The following is a 24,429-nucleotide window of genomic DNA, read 5'->3' on the forward strand; positions in this document are numbered from 1 at the left end:
GTTTTTTCTTTGCAGTTCCTCCCCCCCCCCTCGGATTGACCAAAATATCAGAAATATACGACCTTAAAGAAGAATCACTTCAGGAGTCAAGAATTCAGTCTAATTGGGCTCAAGACTAGTCGAGACTGGGGAAGGGAGGTCCCAGGAGGAGAGGTGGAGCAAAATTAGACGACTAGTCTATGGGCAGAAGACGAAGAAAACCCATTGGTGGATTCTCTACTCGTCATGCTGGAGAATACTCCATCTAGCATTTCCAAACTTGGTTTCATGCCAAATCATTTAATTCTGTTCATCCTGCTGAAGAACCTTGTTCAGTCCTTTTCACCTACTTCCAAACCAATTTTTATTTCAATCAAGACCATTCTTCATTTTCCAACTCTTTTAATCATAATTATTCTATGCTATCTTTAATTATACTTTACAGTCATCTTTTTTCTCTATGCCCATAATTCAGTATCTTTCTCTCATTATTTGCAGCTGTCTTTCTCTTATAAAAATTTCCTCATTCATAACCTTTTTCACTGCATTATCTCATGCTTCCTATTAGTGTAACTACAGCATTTCTGTGGCACTTTATAACATAATGTATTGTCAAATAATGTAAATAAAATTCCTAATTTTACTTTCCTAACTCTAACCTTCCTTACACTCTATTTTTTTCTTTTTTACATTATACTGATAAAAATAGCCTTCCTATATCAGAAGATTTCAGCAACCTTGTATCCTTTATAATCTTTCATCCTAACCAACCAAATAAAGCTTTTTTTTAATTTTTCTTTGATACATTATGCACGACCAAATTCAAACTTCAACCATGTATTTGAAATTAATAGATATCTTCCTAAGCAGATACTAAATACCATTTCCATCAGTTTGGGGTTTTTGTATAGCCTAAGCATTCTTTGTATACTGTCATTCATCTCTATTCAACCATGTTACAGAAAATCTTCCTCCAGATCATTCAAAATTAAATAATTTCAATTCCATGTTTGTATTCGTCAACTTCATTTCATAAGCTCAAATTGCCATTAAACCCCATTACATGCTCCCTAGAGTTTTACAAAGATGTAACATATATGTATTTTTATTTCTTTTCAATAATTAATTCATGCTCATTATCATATATTCTCTTCATATTCAAAGGTGCCATATTCCAAACAACATGGTAGTCGACATATAACCTACAGATATTGACCTCTCATGGCCCATATGGCTTCAGTCAGCTGAGGCATTCATAAAACATATTTTAGGATGATAAAGAATGAGCAAAGTATGCAACATTTCTTAACAATACCAATTAACATGGGCTCATTTTTGCTAGCGAGCCACAAGCTTAATCAAGAGTCAATTTTACCCAATTATTTTAACATACTATTTGCAAACTAGGATCTCTAAGAATACCTTGTAAACCATCACCGTGATGCACACATATAATTGAGCAGAATGTTCAATCAAATACTAATACATTCCAGATTAATAAAGGAGAATATTTGTAGCTCAAGGTTGAAATGAGAGGTCCTTGGTGCTCTCTGAGCTTGGTTGTTTTCTTACAGATGGTTCATTACTCAAACTAGATAACATCATCAGGGCCAAAGCTAATAACAATAATGTTGTAAGGGACCTTGGAGGTCATCTAGTCCAACCTCCTGCTTAGGCAGGAAACCCTATACCATTTCAGACAAATGGTTGTCCAATCTGTTCTTAAAAACTTCCAGTGTTGGAGCCTTCATCACTTCTGGAGGCAGTGACTAGTACTGATGATGTTATCTAGTTTGGGTAATGAAACTCTGTAAGACAACACCAAGGACCCCTCCCATTCTAGATTCACAGATGTATCTTTCTATCAAGAGATACTACTGATAAACCACCATCCATTCTGTAACTCTCTATGCACCTTCAAATCTAATTCAGATAGTGAAAGAAAATTTGTTCTGCAAGTATCGTGTTTCCTCAAAAATAAGACCAGGTTTCTTTTTTTTTTTTTTTTTTTGCCTCCAAAAGAGGTACCAAGTCTTATTTTAGGGGGGGAGGGGTTTTTTATACTCATCTCCAGCACCGACAGCCCTGCTCAGTCGGCCCACTTCTTTTGTGGCCAAAGGAGCAGCTTCATTCTGCAAGTGGGAATGGACTCTGGCCTGCATTTTGCAGTCAGGCCTTGCCGGAAGGCCACTGCAGCTGAGTACCGAGCTATGGATTCAATCCATAGCTCAGTTCTCAGCTTCAGAGAGCTTGCAAAACTGAGCTATGGACTGAATCCATAGCTCGGTTGTCAGTTGCAGGGGCCTTCCGGAAAGGCGTGTGACTAAGAAATGCAGGTCTGGCTGCAGAAGACACTGCAGAAGAAATAGGCCAGCGAGAGGCCTGGCTGCAAGGTAAGTGGGTGTGGGGCGCATGAGGCAGCTCCACACCCCCACCCCAGCTTGATTTTTAGGTGTGTGCTTTGCCCCAAAACTAGGGCTTATTTGCGGGATAGGGTTTATATTAGCCCCCCCCCAAATCAAGCTAGGGCTTATTTTCAGAGTAAGCCTTATTTTCAGGGAAACACGGTATCTGTGTAACTCTGGATTTATAATGGCATTTTTCTTGTCTTTAGTAAACTTCCAGTCTCACTATTTAATCTGAGAATAATGAAATAATACAATTTTTTTTCTGTTCTGAAAACAATACTGACATTTTATGTATATTGGTTTTTTTCAGTTTCTTTACCATTACTGAAAGCTCCATTACAAAATAAATGTTAAATAAAACATATCACCTGACCAATATACCATTTGGCTATCCTGTATTAATAATCTGGCATATTAATTCTTGAATTGCTTTGGGAATAGGTTACAGATGAGAAAATATAATTGTTAGAAAGAGAATATCATCCTATTTCAGCATTTAAAACCTCTAACATCCTGGATTATGATTTTACCGTTTGGCTTTGATAAACCAAATATATCAACAATTGAAATACAAAGTAATATGTTAAAAAAATGTGAAAAACAAACCATTTTTTTAAAGACTAGAGAATAAGAAAAATACAGACTTTCATAATAAAGATTGTTGCTTTATTGCAATAATAGAATTTATAGCCAAACTGCAAATATAAAATCTTATTTTTCTTACCAGTCGCTTGCTATACAGCAATGCAGTGCTGCTGCCACTTGCAATGGCCCAATTAGTGAATGTCATCACATGCTTCACCTGTCTTGATAAACCACTGATATCATTCTGTTGTTGTATTAACTTCATCTGTCTCTCCTTTGTCACAGTCTGAACAGAAAGAATGCATACATATTGAATCAATTAAAAATACACAATAGCAATAATAAAGCCTCTTATCACAATGTTGATATCTAGCCAAGCACTGCGAGATTATGTGTTCTAATAATAATAATACAAAGCTTTTTTAAAAAGTATTGCAGCATGGAAATTTATGTTATGTGCAATTTAACAATTATGCTTTCCAAAGGCAATAGTCCTAAATTAGATTCATCTGCAAGACCAGGTTGTAATTGTAATTGAGTTAAAATTGTGGCTTTGTGTGCCTTAATGTTATTTATTGCACTTATAGCCACTTTCTTTTAAAACCAACCTCAAACTAAGCCACCTTCCATCCAAATACTGGTCAAATTTAGATAAGCTCCATTCCATCTGTCTTCTGATTATGCAGTTTTCACTTATTTCAAAAATAATGTTATCCAAACATTACTGTGGGTCTCAGAGATTTCAACTTTCTTTAAACAGCAAATCCCATTGTTATATCATTTCAAAATATTTTGATAGACCACTAATAAATCAAGTCCACCAGGCAAACTCCCACAGATAGTAACAGTGACACAAGTGAAACAATTAAGCCCCAACTCTAAAATCTGGAGGTAATAATATTAATTTTATGCAACAAAATACAGCTGTTCTTTTTATTTTAGTTACAAATACCCACTCTTTCTCATCAGTCTCATTATCTAATAACACCATCTACTTACAGCTCTACTGTTTTATATTTGAAATGTATATAGTTCTGCCACCTAATAAATGCTCAAAGTATATTAAAGATTATTACACTATGAATTTCATTATAGGTACTTATTCTGCTTTAGGAAAATGCTTTTTTAGGGCTAAACCTGTATTTTGACAGAATTTGAATAAATTTTGTACATGTCAATTGCTAAATTTTATACGTATCAATAAAACAAGCATCCTCAAGTGATTATAATATCGTACTTAAAAACAAGTTCAGTAATTGTTTTATAGGCTTTATAATGATATTTCTTAATTAAAACAGAAAATCATGTTAAAATTAAAAAAGGAATTGGGTACACCATGTGTTTGGGAAATACAATGGTAGATACCATGGAACAGAAATATGATTTCTTAATGGAAAGAGTAAGTTACTTTTGTGACATCAAAATCCTACAAATCTCAATATTTTCTCATGAAACTCAAACCCAATGACACCACGGTATGAAAAATCATAACTGTGACTGTTACTCTACCCGTCTCTAAAAGTATTTATCATTCAGCATAATATTAACCATGCTTTCTTTCTCATTTATCTTCTGCTCAATATTTGTTTTCTAAAATTATTTTACTAATGTATTGAAAGAGATTTTATTCAAAATGATCTAGTCTAGTTTCTGATCCTGTCTAAGTATTATAGTTTTCTATTAGAATTCCAGAACTTGTGATCCAACACATTAGGGTATTAGATTGAAGGAAAGAAATGTAGTACAAAGTACAAAGATTAATGCACTAATAGATGGCCTTCTAGCTTCAACTTTAAAATTCTACTGACAGAATATGGTTATAGAATAAATTACTATAAACTTAGCACATCATTTCTAACATTGCTCTAATCCAGTGGTTCTCAACCTTTCTAATGCCACGACCCCATAATACAGTTCCCCATGTTGTGATGACCCCCAACCACTTATACATCACCGGGTGCCAGGGGCGTGGCCAAAGAAAAGGGGAAAAAATGGCAGACAGCCTTGTTTGGCGACCCCTGTGAAATGGTCCTTCGACCCCAAATGGGATCCCGACCCACAGGTTGAGAACCACTGCTCTAATCTATCTTTCAATATTGCAGAAGATTTTTCAACCAGACTGGGGGGGGAGAGCGAGGTTGCATGAGCAGCTTTAAAAATAAGAGAAGATATAATCAGAAAACATCAATCCAAAAAAGCAAAATATTACTAGTAAGAGATCTGAAATGAATCATATTGCACGTAACACAAGCAAAGATTTTAATAAAATTTCACAAGAAAGAAGCAACATTAGAGTTACAGTCAAGTGGCTTCTGCAACTGGTTCCTTTACTTTCTTTTAGTATGAATGTTTACAATTATGTAAACAGTTTTAGATAGGAAAATCAGGTTGCTTACCTGTAAGCAACCTGATGGGTTTTTGATTACACATTGTTTTATTCAGTTAGGGTTCTACATCAAACCGCAAGAAGAAACACTGTACAGTTAAGTATATTTGGCAGGCCCTCGTTGAGAAATTTCAGAAACTGTGCCAACTGACACTAACAACAAGAAAAGAACAGATTACTACAACTGCAGCTGCAAGTAAGTAACCTGTCCCAATGATTTCTGTGTTACATACATGAGTGGTCAGCAAGCTGATTCAACAAATGGTAAGGAAATGGATTTTTTTTTTAAAGTATTTTTCATAAGATTTAAATCTGGTCAAAGCACTCTTTTGTGGAATTTTATATATCATCAATACACAAAATATAAAGTTTGTCAGGCTGATGTGATTGTCACTAAGAAAGATAAAAGTGAGAGGTCATTTAAAAGTTCAAGTAAAAATGAAAATTCTGCAAGAATCATTGATAAATTTCAACTAAGTTTGGGAACCTGAATTGATGGGGGAAGTTTCCCAAGAGCTTTCAATAGTTTTTATGTTAACATGCATAAGAATGTAAAAATGCTATCAATGAGAAGTGTGGTCTGGTATGATTGCTATTTAACTGAAGATAAACAATTTTTAAAATACATTATAATAAATATCTTAGCAGGTGGCAACACTTAGTTGATTTTGACTTGAAACCTACATAGGGCTGGGCTTAGTTCAGTGGTTCTCAACCTTTCTAATGCCGTGACCCCATAATACAGTTCCCCATGTTGTGGTGACCCCCAAGTGGGTGTGGCCACCAATAAGAGGGAGTAGGACAGCTAGGGAAAAGGAAAAAAAATGGCGGACAGCGTGGTTTGGCGACCCCCGTGAAATGGTCGTTTGACCCCAAATGGGGTCCCGACCCACAGGTTGAGAACCACTGGCTTAGTTAGTTCCTAGATGGGACACTGCCAGGAATTTCAAAGCTACAGCAGACATGACTAGGAAGCTGAAAAGATATTCCAGAAGCAGCAGTGGCAAAGCATCTTATTGCCAAGAAAACTGAATAAATGTATCCCTAAGGTCATCAGGAGCTAGGATTGACTTAAAAGCAACTTTATTTCTGATAAATAAACAAGACTTCAGCATGCATGACGACAGAATATTTGCTTTCAAGGTAATAAAAATTCTGACATCCTGAAGACTTAACATGACACATCACTTTTTGGAGAAAAGTGAAAAGTTAAAGAACTGTACCACTTAATCACAATAACCCTCCTCTATCACTCCTTTGCACAGTAGAGCAGAGATGTCTTCCAAAAGAGGAAGAAAGGTCCAATTGTCTAAGAAGTTTCCAGACAACTTCAAAAATCCAAGAATCAGCAGAAGTATTTGTATGAATCACCAAAGGTGTTAAGCGGCTAAGACACTAGCGACAGAAAAAAAAATGACATGAAGCCCCCTTTAATTCTACCTTTCTATTAAATTGTAATATTTAAAATGGAATAATATGAAAATTATTAATCATATAGGGAGAAATCATATTTTAAATTTAAATCAAATCAGCTAAATCCGATGTTAGTAATTGTTCTGGTTTTGCCCTTTTTTCCCTGTCTCTGCTATGCCTTTCAAAGGCCAAATGCACTCCCAGTAGTTCACAAAATGCCTTGAAGTTCAAAAAAGGATGTCAGAAGAAACAGTATCAAGAAGTTAGAGTACTTTAGAAATATTTGTTCCAGGACCTGAATTATTATTTATTCATTAAATTTATATGCTGCCCGCTCTGCATTAATTTGTTGCTTAATAGACGTCATGGCATTACTTTACAAAAACCTTAACATAGCACTTTGCTTTCTGGAAATGCTCATTCCCGGTTCATTTTCTCTAACAGAAATGCTGATATTAGAAAAATAAATAAATTAGTAGGGATGTAGCAATGAACATATCTTTAATTTAATTCCTGCCTTTTTTCACCTTTTTTTTAATTGAGCAAATTCAGTAATGAAGGAGTTGAGATCAAATGATTAAAAATATACTTCATAATTATTTCTCTGAATTCAGACATTGTCTCCAATTTCTTGGAAGTCAAAGATATGGATAATAGGGTTTTACCACAACGTTTTATGATAGTAGCAATCTGGAGCCTTGTCTTATACTAAGATCAGCAGCCCCCTTAATCTAGATTCATTTATCAATAACATAGTGACAAGGGATCTGGCAATTAGTGAAACAATGAGACCAGACCAGACAAGATGAGGTCCTGTATAAGTTTATTAACTGCAATTTATTTAACATTGAGTAAACATAGTAAATGTATAAATGCTTGCACTGACAACTGTCACATTCACATCTTAAAATATTCCTCAAACATATGAAGTCTGGGCAATATGTTATAATAAGGCTATTCTAAAAAAACCTAGCAAAAACAACAGGAATCACCTTTGTAACAATCCTTGCCTTGTAAGGGGCAATGTATTCTCACAATAATAGATTTTCTATGTGTGGCCCCTGAAGTCACAGTCAAGACTAAGAATATACATAGAAGATAAAAAAATGAAACGTAACATAAATACATAGACCATAATGAAGAAGAAATTGAACTTTATGTTAAATCTGAGTAAAAATTAAACGAAAAAGAGCTCAGTACAATCACATTCAAAAAGAGAAAGTAAAAATATTCTGAATAAGGCAACTGCTATAGTGGATAGAGCAAATGGATTGGTGGTGTAACTCTTCAACGCCCGCATTAGTGTACAGTTCCAACCAATAGTTTTAGATAGCTTGTTCCTGAATAAGGCTCAGCAGATATAGAAACAGGATAGCTAATGAATGAAGACTACTTCCATATTGAGAAAGGGAGACATCCGAACTACACTAAGGAAGAGGTTAATATTATGTGTTATGTTATATATCATATTACTACATTTAACTATGTTTTTTTAATGTTACAACTAGATGGGTTCATATAATGTTCTTGTCAGATTCCTACAAAGACTATGAGAATCACAACCAGCAGCAGTTTCTGAGTAAATGGGAATGGTAGTTTAGAATTTTTATCTAGGCAGATCTCAAACCTTTCCCAATATTGTCCAGCTCCATCCTCTTTAAAGAAGGAAAATGGATTTCCTCCTGTCTTTAGCCCTTCTAGTGTTGACTGACAATAGATGCATGTTTATATTCTTTGCATTCCTACTCTCATATTCAGTTAAGTTCACCAAGTTAGCCTGAACTTTTCTGGCTGCTAACTATGCCCAAATGATACTAAACCAAAACTAAAGCTACCAAGCTATGATTTAGATCAAGAGTAGTTATTTGTCAGAACCCCTTTTGTGGATTTCAGAGCATGTATTCCACTAGATAGACTAACATTTTCAACCTTAGGGTGGAGACTGAATCTTAAGGGGAAAAACAAATATCTTAAACCTTGCATAGATTGAATTAAACTACTGTTTATATGCTACACTTATAAACTAATTTAACTGTAAACTTCTTTGGAGAAACTACAGACTAAATTAAAGTGAAAATAGATGCTTCTGGTCGTCCTATGACCAGATTAAAATGGAAAGAAATAAAAACTGAAAGTGTGTTGCAATGACAGGGTATCAAGGAAAGAGCTATTAAAAGCTCATTTAAATCAAAATAATAATACACATCAACACCCACATTATGTTCACTTTTAAATTTAATTGTACCTCAAGCTGTTGTAAGAGAGATTTTCCCTTTTTATTGATTTCATTAATGAGGGTAAAAATAGCCACTTTGATTTCCTGTTCTACTCGTTTGTTAGTTTCATTCACTTCTTTTATCCTGAAAAGAGAGAAATCTGTCATCAGGCACTTACATTACAACATCTTCAACATAATTTTTTCTCCCACACAAATGAAAACTCAATATTTAAACTGATGCAGATTCATACAAAATATCATTATCTTAAATAAAGATAGCATTAAACATCACAACTATTAATTATAATTTTAAGGTTCTTTTTACTACACTATAAAGCATTTTTCTGAATTTAAATCTGCTCCTGGATTTTAAAAAAAGTATTTTACATGTTGTAAAGGATAGTACTTCTGTTGATTTCCAACATTAGTAAGAAAACAGTAAAACTCAACTAAAAATCATTTATCACTATAAAATCCCCAGCTATTTCACCTAGCTAGCTGTTCTTACTTTCCTGTCACAACAGGTAACTGTTCTCCTATAGCTGCCTATCCTGCTATTATCGCCATAGCGATCCTATAGAAATTGCAATATAGAGTACTGTGACGACTGCCATCATGGTATACATACTGTAATTTAGGATAGGAAAGGGGTTATAGTTAACATTCCTCTAAGAGATAAGAAAAACTCCTTATCAAACCTGTAAATGGAAAGGATTTAGGATGCCACCAAAGTACCATGATTACATCATATAATATGATTAGATTTAGAGACTAAGAAACACCTTAAATATAAATGTGTACAGTGGTTCATGAATTTTCTCCTGGAATTAACAAAGAAAGAGACAAAGAAAATTGATGTATTTTGAGGAATTGTCCGCTCAACTGTTTGGGGTGAAACATTCCTTTTCTGAATCATTATAAACTGCTGGAATTAGGAACTGAGAGGTACTGACTGGTTGTTATGCACGATTGAATGCCTCCTACTGATTAAGGTGAGGTTGCTGCAAAGCCTGTCAGAGAAATATAAGTCAACCAATTTCTAGAGAGTAAACTAAGCAAGCAAGTTAATGTAAGTTTGCCATTTTGAATTTAACAAGAATTGATTCTAATAATTCCTCCCATAAATTAACAATGTATAATTAGAAAGTTTGAGAGAATGGAATAAGAATTAAAAGTGCTTATACTCTTTAAAAAAGGTGAAAATGAAAGACAGTATTGCAGCCATGACCAGCAATCCTTCTTACATGTTTGTATTCCTTCTTGAAAAGATCTAGGTCCATTAAAGGAAAATATTTGTTGCTCAGGGTTGTAATGAGGGGTGCTTGGTGCCATCTGAACTTGGTTGTTTTCTTGCAGACGTTTCATTATCCAAACTAGGTAACATCATCAGTGCTAGTAGGTAGGGTGGTTTGCTCTCTCTTTATATTCTGGTGGCATGCCCCGTCAGTGTTGATGGGGGTGGTCTTAGAGGTTCTTTGTTTGGGCTGTTTACTGTTGGCTTGTTTGGTAGTTCCTTGATTGGGGTATTGCTTACCAGATATCAGATCATTGGTCTGGTGTTAATCTTGGAGTTAATCAATGCTCATCTGAGTGCTGATTGCTGATAGGGAGATGTTTGGTCTTTTTGTTCACTTTTTGGCGTTGACTGTCTCTTTTGCATAGTATGTAATTATTGTTTATATCTATGTGTCTACTGCTGGCTAATATGTCAGAGTGCCAGGTTTCTAGAAATTCCCTAGCATTTTTGGACTTGGCTTGATCTAGAATGGTCATAGCTTCCCAGTTGAAACAATGATTAAGTCTGTCCATGTGTTGTGAAATTAAAGAGTTTAGATCATGTATTCTGACTGTTATTTGGTGCTCGTGGTGCATTTGTCCTATGTAGGACTAACAACCTTCTGCCTGTTTGTTCTATATAGTAGCTGTTGCAGTCATTACACTGTGTGTTATAGACAATTCCTGTTTTTCTTTCTGGGGCTGCTGAATCTCTAAACTGAGAGCAAAACCCGACTCCTTTCTAGCACTGATGATGTTATCTAGTTTGGGTAATGAAATATCTGCAAGAACACAACCAAGTTCGGAGAGCACCAAGGACCCAGCATCCAGGTCCATGTTTGCAGCAAATGCAAGCTTGTAGCAAAGCTTGAATAAAACAACTAAGGATTGGAACAGAAAATGGCAACTCTGTGTGATAACAAGATAAAGATTACTCTCATAAAAGAATCTGAGAGAAAAAGTAAATCTTCAGAAGAAAGATCAACCAAAGAAATGTACTTAATAGGTGAGAATGGCACAGAAATAAAATACATAGAAAATATTCTTTACTACTGAAATTCAGATACAGTTTTGTTACCTCAAAAAATGCATTGAGCCTTCAAAATAAGAAAAAGACTCTGTGGAACAGAATACAGAGCAGTGGATCCCTGAAGGGATTCGGGTATGGCCTGAAAAATGATTAAAATGAAAAGTTCTGGTAGCTGGTAACTCAGCTATGAACAGCCAAAATAAACTTGTCCCTGGTGGACTATACGAAATATAGAAAAAGAACATGTCAAAATAACTTCCACAGATTATTATATTTACTGACAATTACACACACACACACGCACACACACACACCGGTAATCTATGTAAGCACAAATGAGAGTCCCAAAAGCAGTTACAGCCTTATCAGTCTGGATTCTGAAGGAGGATCAAGAATCTGGAGCTCAAGTGATATTATCCATTCTTTCAATTCATGGCAGAGCATCAGAAAAGGAAACAAGAATATTGTAGGTGAAAAGGCTTTAAATATGGGAGATGTGTTCCTAGAGCTACAGCCTGAGTTAATTTAGAAGCAATATTGCCTTGTTCTTAGTCTGTTGTCCCAGATACAGGAAGTGAAGATGAAGAAATTCTTAATACAGCAAGACAAATATGATTTAAGAGTTATAAAAAAGCAGTATTGTAAAATTATCCTGGTCAGCATTTCATTCTGTGCTGTTGTTAGAACTGATTCTGTCATGCTTAACTTCAGGATCCTAACTGGGTATTTAGTCATAACGAATTGTTGCATGTGCATAGGAAGTATTGAAGAGTACTGGGAAGCAACGTAAAGATTTGATCTGAAAGAAAGGCAAGGAATACAATCCTTTGCACGGGATACTAAACAGAAGCCAAGAATGAGAATTGATGTGATTGGGTTTTATTAAAAGTAATGCACAAGTAAATGAACTACAAATAGAAAAAGGAATGGATCCTGTCATAAATAACAAAATATTCCTTTTATTTGTTTATTTTATCTTCCTTTATTTATGTTCCTTTATTTATTTATAAATGTTCCTTTATTTATTTGGTAAATGAAATTCTGATCTGAAAAAACAAGTTACAAACACACAGAGAATTCAAACTATATGAATCTCAAATGCACAAATCAATAACAAAAATGTAACAGAGGGTGCTATGTTATAGTTTCTAAGCTGTAGTAACTTAAATGTGAATTATATATCCATAAAGTTAGAACATCCAAAAATAAAACTGCCATTATGTGATTAGTTTGCTTCCCCAATCTTCATCCTGCAATAAACTCCAGCTAGCTGATTTTGAGACTCTTGATAAAATAAAAAATCAATTTTGGACTCCCTCATCTTATTATTCCTTTCTCTGTCTATTCATTTCCACCATCTGGAGCAGGGAGAGGGGAATTGTATCAGAACAGAATTGTATGTCAATTATGTCTGGATATTAATAGATGTGTTAGTATCATAAGGAGGTAAAATTAGGACGTTCAATGAGATTTTTGTCTAAAATAAGAATCAAATATAAACAAAGGTACACAATGACTATCTATTGAGATTCTCAATCATCCTTATAATAATTGCCCCAAAGGTGCTTTTTCCAAAAGACTTTCTTGCTTTTTTCTTTGAAAATATTTTGAAGAACTAAAGAAGCTTCTTGGATGAGAAGTGAAACGTTTTCAAAGAAAAAACCAAGTAAGTCCAGATGAAAAAAGCATACTGCGCTTTATGCAAATTGCAATTATTCTCACCCTGGCAGATTATCACAAAATCACTTCTATAGGAATCTCATGGACAATGCTTATACATTGGTTAATTCTTTCCCACAGGCTGCAACAAACTAAAGAATATCTAGATGGATTTTCTATGGCAGACTTTGATCATAAGAAGGCCACTGACATCCAACAAGAACAAACTACAAAAAAGATAAAGATCAAACAAGGCAGGAGGATATGTATTTAGTATACTATGCTTACTAGATGTGTTAAATATAATAAAATGTTTAATATTTTAATGGCATTTATGGATCTCTTGATCTGCTATACAGATCATGGCAAGCAGACGTACCATATTTTCACTGCCTCAAGAAAACTCTGACAAGTAAAATTTTAAATGGCTGTTAAGTGAGCCAACATTTCTTGACTCCTCTTTGCAATGCCTTACAATGACTTTTAAAATGAAGGAAAAAAGCACTAAATTATTTCACCTGAGATTGAAACATCAAAATAGTTAAATATCCCTAAAAATAAACATTTGTGCAAAAGCTTCTACATGATCATTTGTGTTCTTTTATGCAGCTGGTATAGTGGATCCACTATAGAAATTTCTCTTCATCGAAACTGGTTATCACTGTTACCAGCTGCTTAACTTTTAAGGAAAGCCATATGATATTGAAATTTTAATAATTCACTCAATTTAAATAAAAGATCAGCTCTTTTAATGAAACTGTTACTTACCTATTTTGTACTTGAGTAGCTGCAAAATTAACATAATTCTTCTTTTCAAGGAGTTTGGCTAGGAGATTCTCAATAACACCTTTTTGATTTTGAAATGCCTCTTCCAAAAACTGATACCTTCCAAAACCAGAAAACACAACACACATACTATGAAGGGTAAGAGTATTATTACATTTTATTCATAAAAAGGTATACTGCAACATACATAGAGGTATTTAAAAAAACCTTTTAAATTTAGACATTACCAACAAATTTTTATTGTGTATGAACAGATGCATCTCTAAGTCATCAGAATCATACACTAGCTTGTCTGGTGTCTCAAAATAGTTTATCTCCAAGAGATTAAGTTTCTAAACAATGTGATAACTTTATTGTATTCTGGCATTTTATCAAAACAATTCATATATGAGAACCAGAGGCAGACCTATGAAAATAGATATGCTTTTGCAGACTGATGATAATCTTGTCTGCTTCTAATACATTGAGATAATTTTTATACACATTTAATTGGGAAAGATAAGTAAGAACTCTGAAGAAGACACATTGTCTCCTTTTATCATCAGAATACACACCACACAAATCTTTCTATTGTGCTCATCCAGATTATAATCGGTATCTGATAAGCAGCTGTACTATTGCCAATAGTCTATCAAAAAGAAATCCACTATATTTTCCCTATTGTTATTTCAACTTTACTAATGGTATTTAAATATTCTAGATAAACTAAGTTAATTTAGTTTAAGATAGATTACTTAATATGGTACATATCTATTATTTACGCTATGCTAAAGCCACATTGCCGAAGTATTTTAATGACAGACAATATATTATTTTAAAAACATATGGGAATTAAAATAATTTAATGTCTTTAACCATTTTAGGTAATAAAGAAAGAAAAACAGAAAGATATAGCATGGATGTAAACCATTAAAGATATTTTCATATATAAACATATAAGAATATATTGTATTTACATCTTTACTAGTGCTAGTAACTACCCAACACAAGTTAAGAAAGGGGGAGAAGGAAGAATGCTTCCCATATTTTTATGCTATCTTTCATTTATACACAGACATCCCGGACAAAAAAACTGATAAAGTACATAAGACTTCCAAATCTGCAATTCAAACAGAATTTACCTTGGTTTTTTCACAAGACTTGAACACAGTTTCTACACAAAAGTTATATTCTGTCCATTCAACAAAATTGAACTTGTTAGAATAATAATTACCACTATATCTCTCTTTAAAACAGTTTTAAAAACAATTAAAAAGTAACCTTTGCTATAATCTATGTACTGAATTCAAAGATTAGTTCAACTGTTGTTAAAATATCAGCAGTATCATTGCTGATTCCAATAGCAACTTAGCAGGTAATAATTCAGCATTTATGAAATGTAACTTCTTCCAGCAATTTTCTTAATCAGTTCAAGATCATACTGGAGCTGTACTTCTGTTTTGAATGAGGAAGATGCCTCAGAGTGTAGGTGCTCACAAAGGATCTGTCAGCAACAATTAAAGCATCTATTCCTGGCACAGTGCTGCTAACCTCCAAAGTTCAGAATGAATCCAGGGAAAATACATATTTGATTTAAAAAGTTACTACAGGTGCATACCTATATGTATTCCAAAATACATTTTTCCCTCAGGATCCAATGTGCTCGACAGACCTAAATCATATAATGAAAGTTTTGTAGCTAAACTACCATTAAAATTTGTTGTTATCCTTATTTTATTCAATTTATTAATGCTGGTCTAAAAAATGACAATGCAAAAGAAACTACAAACATCTCTGAAGTTTAGTATTGCAATTTTAGTGATGCAACTTTAAACTATTTATGAAATTCTGATATGTTAAAAAACTTCTGGTTAATTAGGCAATATAGTTTAGAAAAAAATATTTTTTAGACAAGTGTACTTACAAGAACCAAAAGCACTGGTACTAACTTAGAAGAGACATTTCCTTCCTTCCTCCCACCCACCACCTCCATACCGGAGGGAATGTTTCTTTCTAAAATGGCACCTGCTTCAGGTATCATCTAAAATCAAAGAACATTGCTTTACTAATGTACAAGCATATATAAAGTTAACAATTAAAAGTCATTACATTGACAAAGACTTTTTTATTTAGATCCCTACTTATTTTTAATTGTCATATAATCTAACTATATCAGGATTAGAAACAAAAGGCTGAATTACTACAAGCCTATTTGGCACAAAAGCAAAAGGAAAGAAGACTTTAAATATATTTGAGGATTATTTTACAAAGTTATCTATATAAGAAAAGGTTCATTAGGAAGACACAGACAACTATACCTATGTTCTTTGTGTTCCAGTAACTGACAATCTCTGCACGTCAGCCTGTCACAGGTTTCACAGAAAAGTTTTAACTGTTCTTGTTTGTGCACAGGACAAAAAACAGGACGTTGACCAGATGCTCCAACAGCTTCTGTGTTGAAAGAGACAGACTATCCAAATCATTGCACAAACCAAAATTCCAATAAATCCCATATAACTAGTAATGCAGACAACAAAAGCTAGCTAAAGACTGTTGTTTTACCATTATTTCTGACTGAAATGCTTCATTGACCTCCATTTAATATTACAAGAACCATCTTGTTAAGCTGTTTGCTTCTCTCAGGAAATATACTAGCACTAACTAATATCTCTTCAGCAAAACAGTATCTAAATTAAAGGACAGCTTAGTTGCAATAACCCATGGCTAGCTATTTAATTACTTAGCCAGCCAAAGCAACTGTAATAAAGGGGACAAAGAGAGTCTTCACATTTATTTGTATACCTAAGAAAAAGATACGGTGATAATTTTTTGCTATAAATAGGCAAGTATTACTCATATTTACGAAACTAACAAACCTTGTCTCATCTTGCCACTACAACTTTTTCTCTTTTTGAGATAATCCTCAACTTATGACAACTTTGGTCACTATGCAATGCAGTAGTTAAAGCATCTTCATATGACCAGATCCAATTTTATGAGCATTTATTTTTACTGTGGTGGTGAAGTGAATCCCTGTGGTTATTAAGTGAAATACATGATTGTTGAGCAAAGCTGAATTGACTCTGCTTGTCAAAAGCTCAAATTCCGATTACAAGGAGGGATAGTAAGTTTCCAAGTAACTTCAAACCAACATTAAACAGTCATAAATCAAGAAGTAGCTGTAATTCTTTGTCTCCACAGCATTAAAAAACTGGCATAAAATATCGATATAAATGAAATTATAAGATAGTAATTGCAATTTATACTATGCTCTCTAAACATTCCAGCTGAAGAAAACCATCCACAGTATAAACATTCAATAGTATTTTAAAGTTGATTACATACAAGTTCCTCAATCTTTTTATGAAAATGACATCATGGATTTTCATTACTTTAGGCAAATGACATGTCTCAATCAATATTTTTAAAATTTTCACCTGAAGAAACATCTTCTTTTTTTCTGATCATATGGTCCTTTGTAAATTTTACACGTTGATGAGCTTCTATACAGGTTTTGCAAAGCCATTCTCCACATTCCACACAGAACCCAACAGCACTAGAATTGTCATCACAGCTGGTGCATACCTAGAATCAAGAAAAATGTTATCTTCAAATGTTTACATCTTGACATATTCTAAAAATTACCAAATGCACAACATATTACCCCACATAGAATATAAATCAAACTATGTTGCAAAGAGGAAAAGCTGGAAGTGACATACCTGTTCAGTTTTCTCATCAGAGCTGCTTGGTGCTTCAGATGTATCTTTGACAAAGTAGTTATCTACCAAATCGATTTGTCTGCATTCCTGGCGACAAATTGGGCATCTGATCACACCAACTGCAACCAAAAGAGGATATTTCTTATTTTTTTCTAGATTTTTATTTTCTAGATTTTTTATTAAACTGAAGATTGATCATATTTATAAATATATGTCCCAAAGATAAAAATGTAAGGGTACCGTAAATGCCGGCGTATAAGACGACTTCTGTGAGGGCTGAAATCGGCGCCAAAGACGGGGGTCGTCTTATACGCCGAGTCGTCTTATATGCCGGAAATACTGGTAGTTTCCGGCGTATAAGACGACGTTCTAGGAATGCGGCCCGGCTATAAAGACGGGGGTCGTCTTATACGCCGGGTCGCCTTGTACACCGGAATTTACGGTACTTTCTGATTCAGTAGTCTTCTATGTTAATAAAGGCCAAACAAAAAATATTTCAAATTCCCTGACAGAATTTGGGCCCAGTGCTCTTCAACATCTTCATCAACGATTTGGACAAAGGGATAGATGGGGAACTCATCAAATTTGCAGATGACACCAAGCTGGCAGGAATAGCCAACACTCCAGAAGACAGGCATAAGATACAGAAGGATCTGGACAGACTTGAACACTGGGCATTAACTAACAAAATGAAATTCAATGGTGAAAAAAGCAAGGTTCTACATTTAGGCAAGAAAAACCAAATGCACAAGTACAGCATAGGTGGCACCATGCTCAATAGTAGTAACTGTGAGAGAGACCTCGGAGTCCTAGTAGACAATCATCAAAATATGAGCCAGCAGCGTGCTGCAGCTGCCAAAAAGGCCAACACAGTGCTAGGCTGCATTAACAGAGGGATAGAATCAAGATCACGTGAAGTATTAATACCACTCTTCAATGCCTTGGTAAGGCCACACTTGGAATACTGCATCCAGTTTTGGTCACCACGATGTAAAAAAGATGTTGAGACTCTAGAAAGAGTACAGAGAAGAGCAACAAAGATGATTAGGGGACTGGAGGCTAAAACATATAAGGAACGGTTGCTAGAATTGGGTATGTCTAGTTTAACGAAGAGAAGGACAAGGGGGGACATGATAGCAGTATTCCAATATCTCAGGGGCTGCCATAAAGAAGAGGGAATCAAGCTATTTTCCAAAGCACCTGAAGGAGGACAAGAAGCAACGGGTGGAAACTAATCAAGGAGAGAAGCAACCTAGAACTAAGGAGAAACTTCCTGACAGTGAGAACAATTAATCAGTGGAACAGCCTGCCTCCAGAAGCAGTAAATGCTCCAACACTGGAAGTTTTTAAGAAGACACTGGACAGCCATTTGTCCGAAATGGTGTAGGGTTTCCTGCCTGAGCAGGCGGTTGGACTAGATGACCTCCAAGGTCCCTTCCAACTTTACTACTACTATTATTATTATAAACACCTTTTAAAGTATGTGTGTAACAAGGCAACTAAGTTTTTGAAGTGCAGCAAGCATTCTCTAATTTGTGCATAATCATTTTCATAAAGTAACCCGTGTTATAAGACATAGATAGGTAAACTGCAACTTCTGAATTTGATAGGATTTTGGTTCTCAACATTTCTAGACATTGACCATGCTGACTTTGATCTGAACAAAACTATGAGTCCAATATCACCCAGATAGCCACAAGTAACTCATCTTTATTGTACAAAAGAATAGCTATTTCTGTTGTCAGGTCACCTCTGGCAGAGATGGGGAGCTTAAAAGTTTAATAAATAAATAAAATAAAATAATTAAATTTATTTTTCAAAAAATAAATTTTCAATCAATACTGATAGGGTCACTTGTATATTATACATATAAAGAAATGTGTTTATTCACTGTGGCTTTTATATCACTCTGTTCCATAAAACTGTGCAGCTTACCTTCTGTAAAAGAATCAAAAACATCAAAAGGATTTTTTTAAAAAAGCAAATAAAGTACTAACACAATAAACTCTATTTCAAAAGACTAAACAAACATCAAGCACATAATTTAGCACATACTTTCCTCTTTGTGACACTTATGCATTCAAAGACCCTTACAAAAGCTCAGTTTCCAGAAAGTTACTACCAGTAGGAAGGGAACTAATTTAATTTTGGGGAGGGGGAGGGAAGAGATCCGTACAGATGACATTGTCTAAAAGAAGTGACCTAAGAGAAGCTACTCTCTCAAACCCTATTGGCTCAGTGGAAACCACTAGAACAGACATCCAGATCCTAGGGCATTAAAGCTTTATAGGTAACAATCAGCTCTTTCAGCTGCACTCAGAAAAGAACTGCAGCTTCTAAAGTGTTACATGGAATCCAACATTATTTGGACTAATACAATCTTTTTGTGATTTCTGCAAGGGTTTAAATGAGTGGTGATTAAGTATCTTACTGCTAAATAGGGCCTCTGGGTCAATAGCAGGCAATACGCAGCTGACTTGCCCCGATCTGCTCAAACCAACCAACTCAAAGCGGGACAACTTGACGCAGGACAATTTGATGCAGAATGCCTCAACATGAGAAAACTGTACTGTTATCTACCACTGTTTAATTATTCTATTCCACCATCTGATAATATTAAAGAAATGTTGGAAAAGAATAATTAAATAAAGTATGCTAAAGGAGGGACAAAATGAAATGTGAATGACAAAAATTAAAGTAACAGTGGCAGATAACAGTACAGTTATCTTGTATTGAGTTATCCCACATTGAATTGTCCCATGGCGAGCTGTCACGGTGAGATGGTTGGGAGAAGATGCCGTGGTGAGATGGTTGCAACAAAATGGCTGCAGAGAGTTGTTCCATTTTGAAGGAAATGACCAGCAAATCACCTACAGGGCTGCTGTGAAAAATATTCTAGGCCCGTGGTGGTGAACCTATGGCATGCGTGTCACAGGTGGCACTCAGAGCCCTCTCTGTGGGCACGTGTGCTGTTGCCCCAGTCCTAGGCCTTCAGCTGGGTTTTATAAAACCTTTTCGCTTTAGGCTTCCGACGCTGTGTGCAAAACAAAAAGGTTCAATCAATCAATTTCAACTCGCAGGGAAAAAAAAGATCTCGCAAAGTTGGAATTGATTGAACTTTTTAGTCCTACCCAGTCTGCCATTACCACAGCAGCCATGCCCACCCAATGGGCCACACCCACCCGGCACCCAACAATACATAAGTGGGGTTTGGGTTGCAATTTGGGCCCTTGGTCTCTAAAAGGTTCACCATCACTGTTCTAGGCATCTGGAAGATAAAGTTACTGAAAGTTTTATTGAATGATAGACGCATGTCTCATGTAGTTAAATGAGATGACTCTGAACCTGTAATGCCTAAGGAAGTGTACAGGTTCATGTGGACTAAGTGGGATTGTACTATTCCATAATGGATTTATAAACTTGGACTTACAGCTTCTGTTCAAGGAGCAGAAGGGCTGGACAGATTCATTTTTTTTTATTGAAAATTTTTAAAATTTTACAAGACAAATCCCCTCCCCAAACCCCCCCACCCTCCCATGCCCTCCCCCAACTCCCCAAACCTCCCTAACCCTCCCCTGGACCTCCCAGAGTTGATTACAGGCTTGTCCAAAATGTATTGGAAAAAAAAAGAAAAGAAAAACTTAAAACACATATAAAACTTAAAACACATATAAATCCTAAACAAATCTAAATACCTTAAATTAAATAGATTATCTCTAAAAAATAATAATCATTAAACACATTATAATATACTCTAAAGATCTTCTAATCATGCTTATGATGTTATCCATCATTCTATATAAATTCCTTCCAAAACACAATTTTAAGCACTACTTTCTTTGAACATCTATAACTACAATATAAAATCTAGTATAAATCATAAACAAATCTAAATACATTTAGTTAAACAAGTTATACTCTCTCCAAAACACAAATTTAAACATTACTTAAAACTTAAAACATTGGGATAAACAAGTTATACTCACTCGAAAACACGGATTTAAACATTACTTAAAACTTAAAACATTAAAATCCCCTTGTACACATTTAATCAAATTCCATCTTAAAAATAGTAATAATAATAATTAGAAAAAAAAAACCAAACACTGAACACATTATAGTATACTCCAAACCTTCTAATATCATACTAATATTATTATCATTTTTATAAACTCCCCCAAAACGCAAATTTAAACATTATTTAAAACTTAAAAAAATCCCTTATACACATTTAAATCTTTATCAATAACAAATTCCATCCACAATAAACACATTAAACATTTAAATCTTCACCAATAACAAGTTCCATCCACAAAAAACACAGTCCTTATCAGTCTCAATTGTTCATTTTCATTCTCCATCCATTATCATACTGATATTATTATTATCGATCTCGATTGTCCATTTTCATTCTCCATCCTTATCATTCTCTAATTTTCAGTCTCCATCTTTGACCTTATCAAACTCGAAAAAAATGCTTTGGGATCTGCCTTTAAAAATTGCTCCAGAATTCCTGAATCTCCCAACGATTCAAAAGCCAACACATGTGGGAATTCCTTAAACTCCTTATTCTATTGGTCTTTTTCTTTACAATTATATGTTGCACGGGTTTTCCTCTGCCCATTCCTCTCAGCTTGTTGAGACCCCTCAGGCTGGGATTTCCCATTTTTCATCTCAGACAATAATTCCATCCTTGAAGATTGCTCCAAAGGGTTTATAAGTCTTGCTTCTCCCACAGATTCAGAAACCACTAGATGTGAAGCTTCCTTAATCTTCTTCTGTTGCTGCTTTTCTTTACAGTTTTGTGCTACACAAGTTATCTTCTGCTCCTCAATCTGAATGTGTTGAGATCTCTTAGACAAAGGTTCCCCAATATTGGAGTCTTCAAACTGTAATTCTACATTCTTCTCTTCCAAAGTTTTAAACTTAATAGATGGCGATGAATATACCCCCAGAACCGAAGTATAAAAATCTTTTGCTTGAGAGACAGTATTAAGTCTATAACATATCCCCAGGTAATTCACCACCATTCCAATCGGAACATCCCATCTGAACGATATTCGTCTCTTTTTAAGTTCATTTGCTAAAAAAGCAAACTCCTTTCTTCTTAAAATTTTGGATGGGATCTCCTTTAAGATTATAACATCTTGTGAAGCAATTTGAAATCTCTTCTTATAAAAAGCTTGTATAATTTCATTGCGTAGAGATCTTTTCCCAAAGTAAATTACCACATCTCTTGGCAAATTCTTTTGCACTGCCACCACAGAATTAACTCTAAATAATTTTTCAATTTCACTAAGTATTTCCTCTTTTTCTTTATTCAAAATCACAGCAAAGTCCTTTGCAACCATCTCTTTCAGATCTCCTTGCAAGGACTCTCCCAAACCTCTAATTCTTAAGGCATATTCCATTTGTCCATATTGAAGCATAAGAATCTCATTTTCCATTTCTTTTTCCATACTTTCAATTTTTCCCTCCATTAATTCCACTTTTTCAGCTACTTCTTCCACACGGGAATTCAACTTTTCAAGAACAGAAGCAACTCCTTTTAAAGCCAAAACTATATCTTGCCTCAAAATCTTGTTATTTTCCTCTAAAATCTTTTTCATTTCTGCCCTAATTTGAATTGTAAAATTTCCCATCATTTCTTGCAAATCCTTCACAATTGTTGGCTGGACCACAGAAGAGGGTGGAACTATTGATTTAGGAACTGTAAAAGTCCCTGGACGCTTTGGAGCCATCTTAAAAAAAAAAAAAAAACTTTATTCCTTTTTAAGAATTACAAAAATTCCTTCAAAAGAAAATCATAACTCCCTCAAAGGAAAATCTTTATAATAATAAAATAAAAAAGGGGGGGAGTTAAAAAAGAAGAAAAAAGAAAAAAGTAAAGTCACAACAGCATGGAAAAAAGTGATCTATGACCGTTTTCACACTTGTGACCGTTGCTGCATCCCTGTGTTCACATGATCAAAATTTGGACACTGGGCAACTGGGTATATTTATGACGATTGTAGTGCCCTGGGGTCAGGTGAACACCTTTTGCTACCTTCTGACAAGTAAAGTTAATGGGGAAGCCAGATTCACTTAACAACCATGTTACTAACTTAACAACTGCAGTGATTCACTTAACAACTGTGACAAGAAAGGTTGTAAAATGGGGCACAACTCACTTAACAAGTGTCTTACTTAGCAATGGAAATTTTGAGCTCAATTGTGGTCATAAGTTGAAGACTATAATCCAAGAGCTGCATTAAGTGCATGTGACACCATTTCTGGAGCCTCCCATTTTTTAGGTAGGGCTGCAACTGACACACCAGCAGAGCTCGGCAAAGGCACTCCTGTGCAAGCTTCTATCTAAAAGAAGCCATGAGTCCAAAATGATTCCAACATCATTAAAGTGCTCTTCACAAGGAACGCCCCAATCTTCACGGACTAGTTCAAGACTTCAGTGCAACTCTCTCTTGGCACAGGATAAAAATGTATAGTCAAACTTCATCAACACACTAATTATTCTCCCAGTGGTTTCATACAAATGTTAACAGCAGAATGGAAATAATAAAATCTGAAGGATTGTACAGGACCATCAGCCAGCCTCTCCTCTCCCACTTTCACTGACTAATGCTATCCACTCAACAGCAGCACTTTTCAAAATCTCTGTACTACCATTCTGTATTGGTTTCTTTTTGACAAGCAAGATCAACACTGAATTCCACGAGGATGAAAAGCTTTCACAGCAGGATATAGAATCTAGAACTTTTCTAAAATGATAAAATTGATCCAGAAAAACAATGAAATAAATATTTTATAACTGTAAGAATGAAGGATGCGGTATTATGTTACTGCATGATCTTGAGCACACAGCTTCTGTAATTTCAAAATAAAAATTTTAAGGAACTGAGTCTTTTAAAAGAAAGACTATCATCTTATGCTTCACACCATACACCTTACAGTACCCACATAATTAACCCCAGTGGAAATTCATACATAAT

The 24,429-nt window shown here is 34.8% G+C and overlaps 1 protein-coding gene across 13 annotated transcripts in view; it reads right to left on the reverse strand.

The window, feature by feature from the left end:
• The window catches only part of TRIM33 (tripartite motif containing 33), a 101,367-nt gene that overhangs the window by 63,266 nt on the left and 13,672 nt on the right, over positions 1–24,429 (reverse strand). For 8 of the 13 annotated variants that reach the window (XM_039356940.1, XM_039356939.1, XM_039356933.1 and 5 more), the window contains exons 2-7: positions 17,441–17,559; positions 17,156–17,303; positions 16,037–16,169; positions 13,722–13,838; positions 9,017–9,131; positions 3,112–3,258 (exon numbers count right to left, since the gene is read on the reverse strand). In XM_039356940.1, coding sequence (XP_039212874.1) covers positions 3,112–3,258; positions 9,017–9,131; positions 13,722–13,838; positions 16,037–16,169; positions 17,156–17,303; positions 17,441–17,559 — 779 coding nt within the window. Of the gene's footprint in view, positions 1–3,111; positions 3,259–9,016; positions 9,132–13,721; positions 13,839–16,036; positions 16,189–17,155; positions 17,304–17,440; positions 17,560–24,429 lie in introns of those variants that run through there. The other 5 variants (XM_039356937.1, XM_039356934.1, XM_039356944.1 and 2 more) reach the window with 2 other exon arrangements.

Source organism: Crotalus tigris, unplaced genomic scaffold (assembly GCF_016545835.1).
Source record: "Crotalus tigris isolate CLP2741 ecotype Arizona unplaced genomic scaffold, ASM1654583v1 scf7180000018838.1047803, whole genome shotgun sequence".
NCBI lineage: Eukaryota > Metazoa > Chordata > Lepidosauria > Squamata > Viperidae > Crotalus > Crotalus tigris.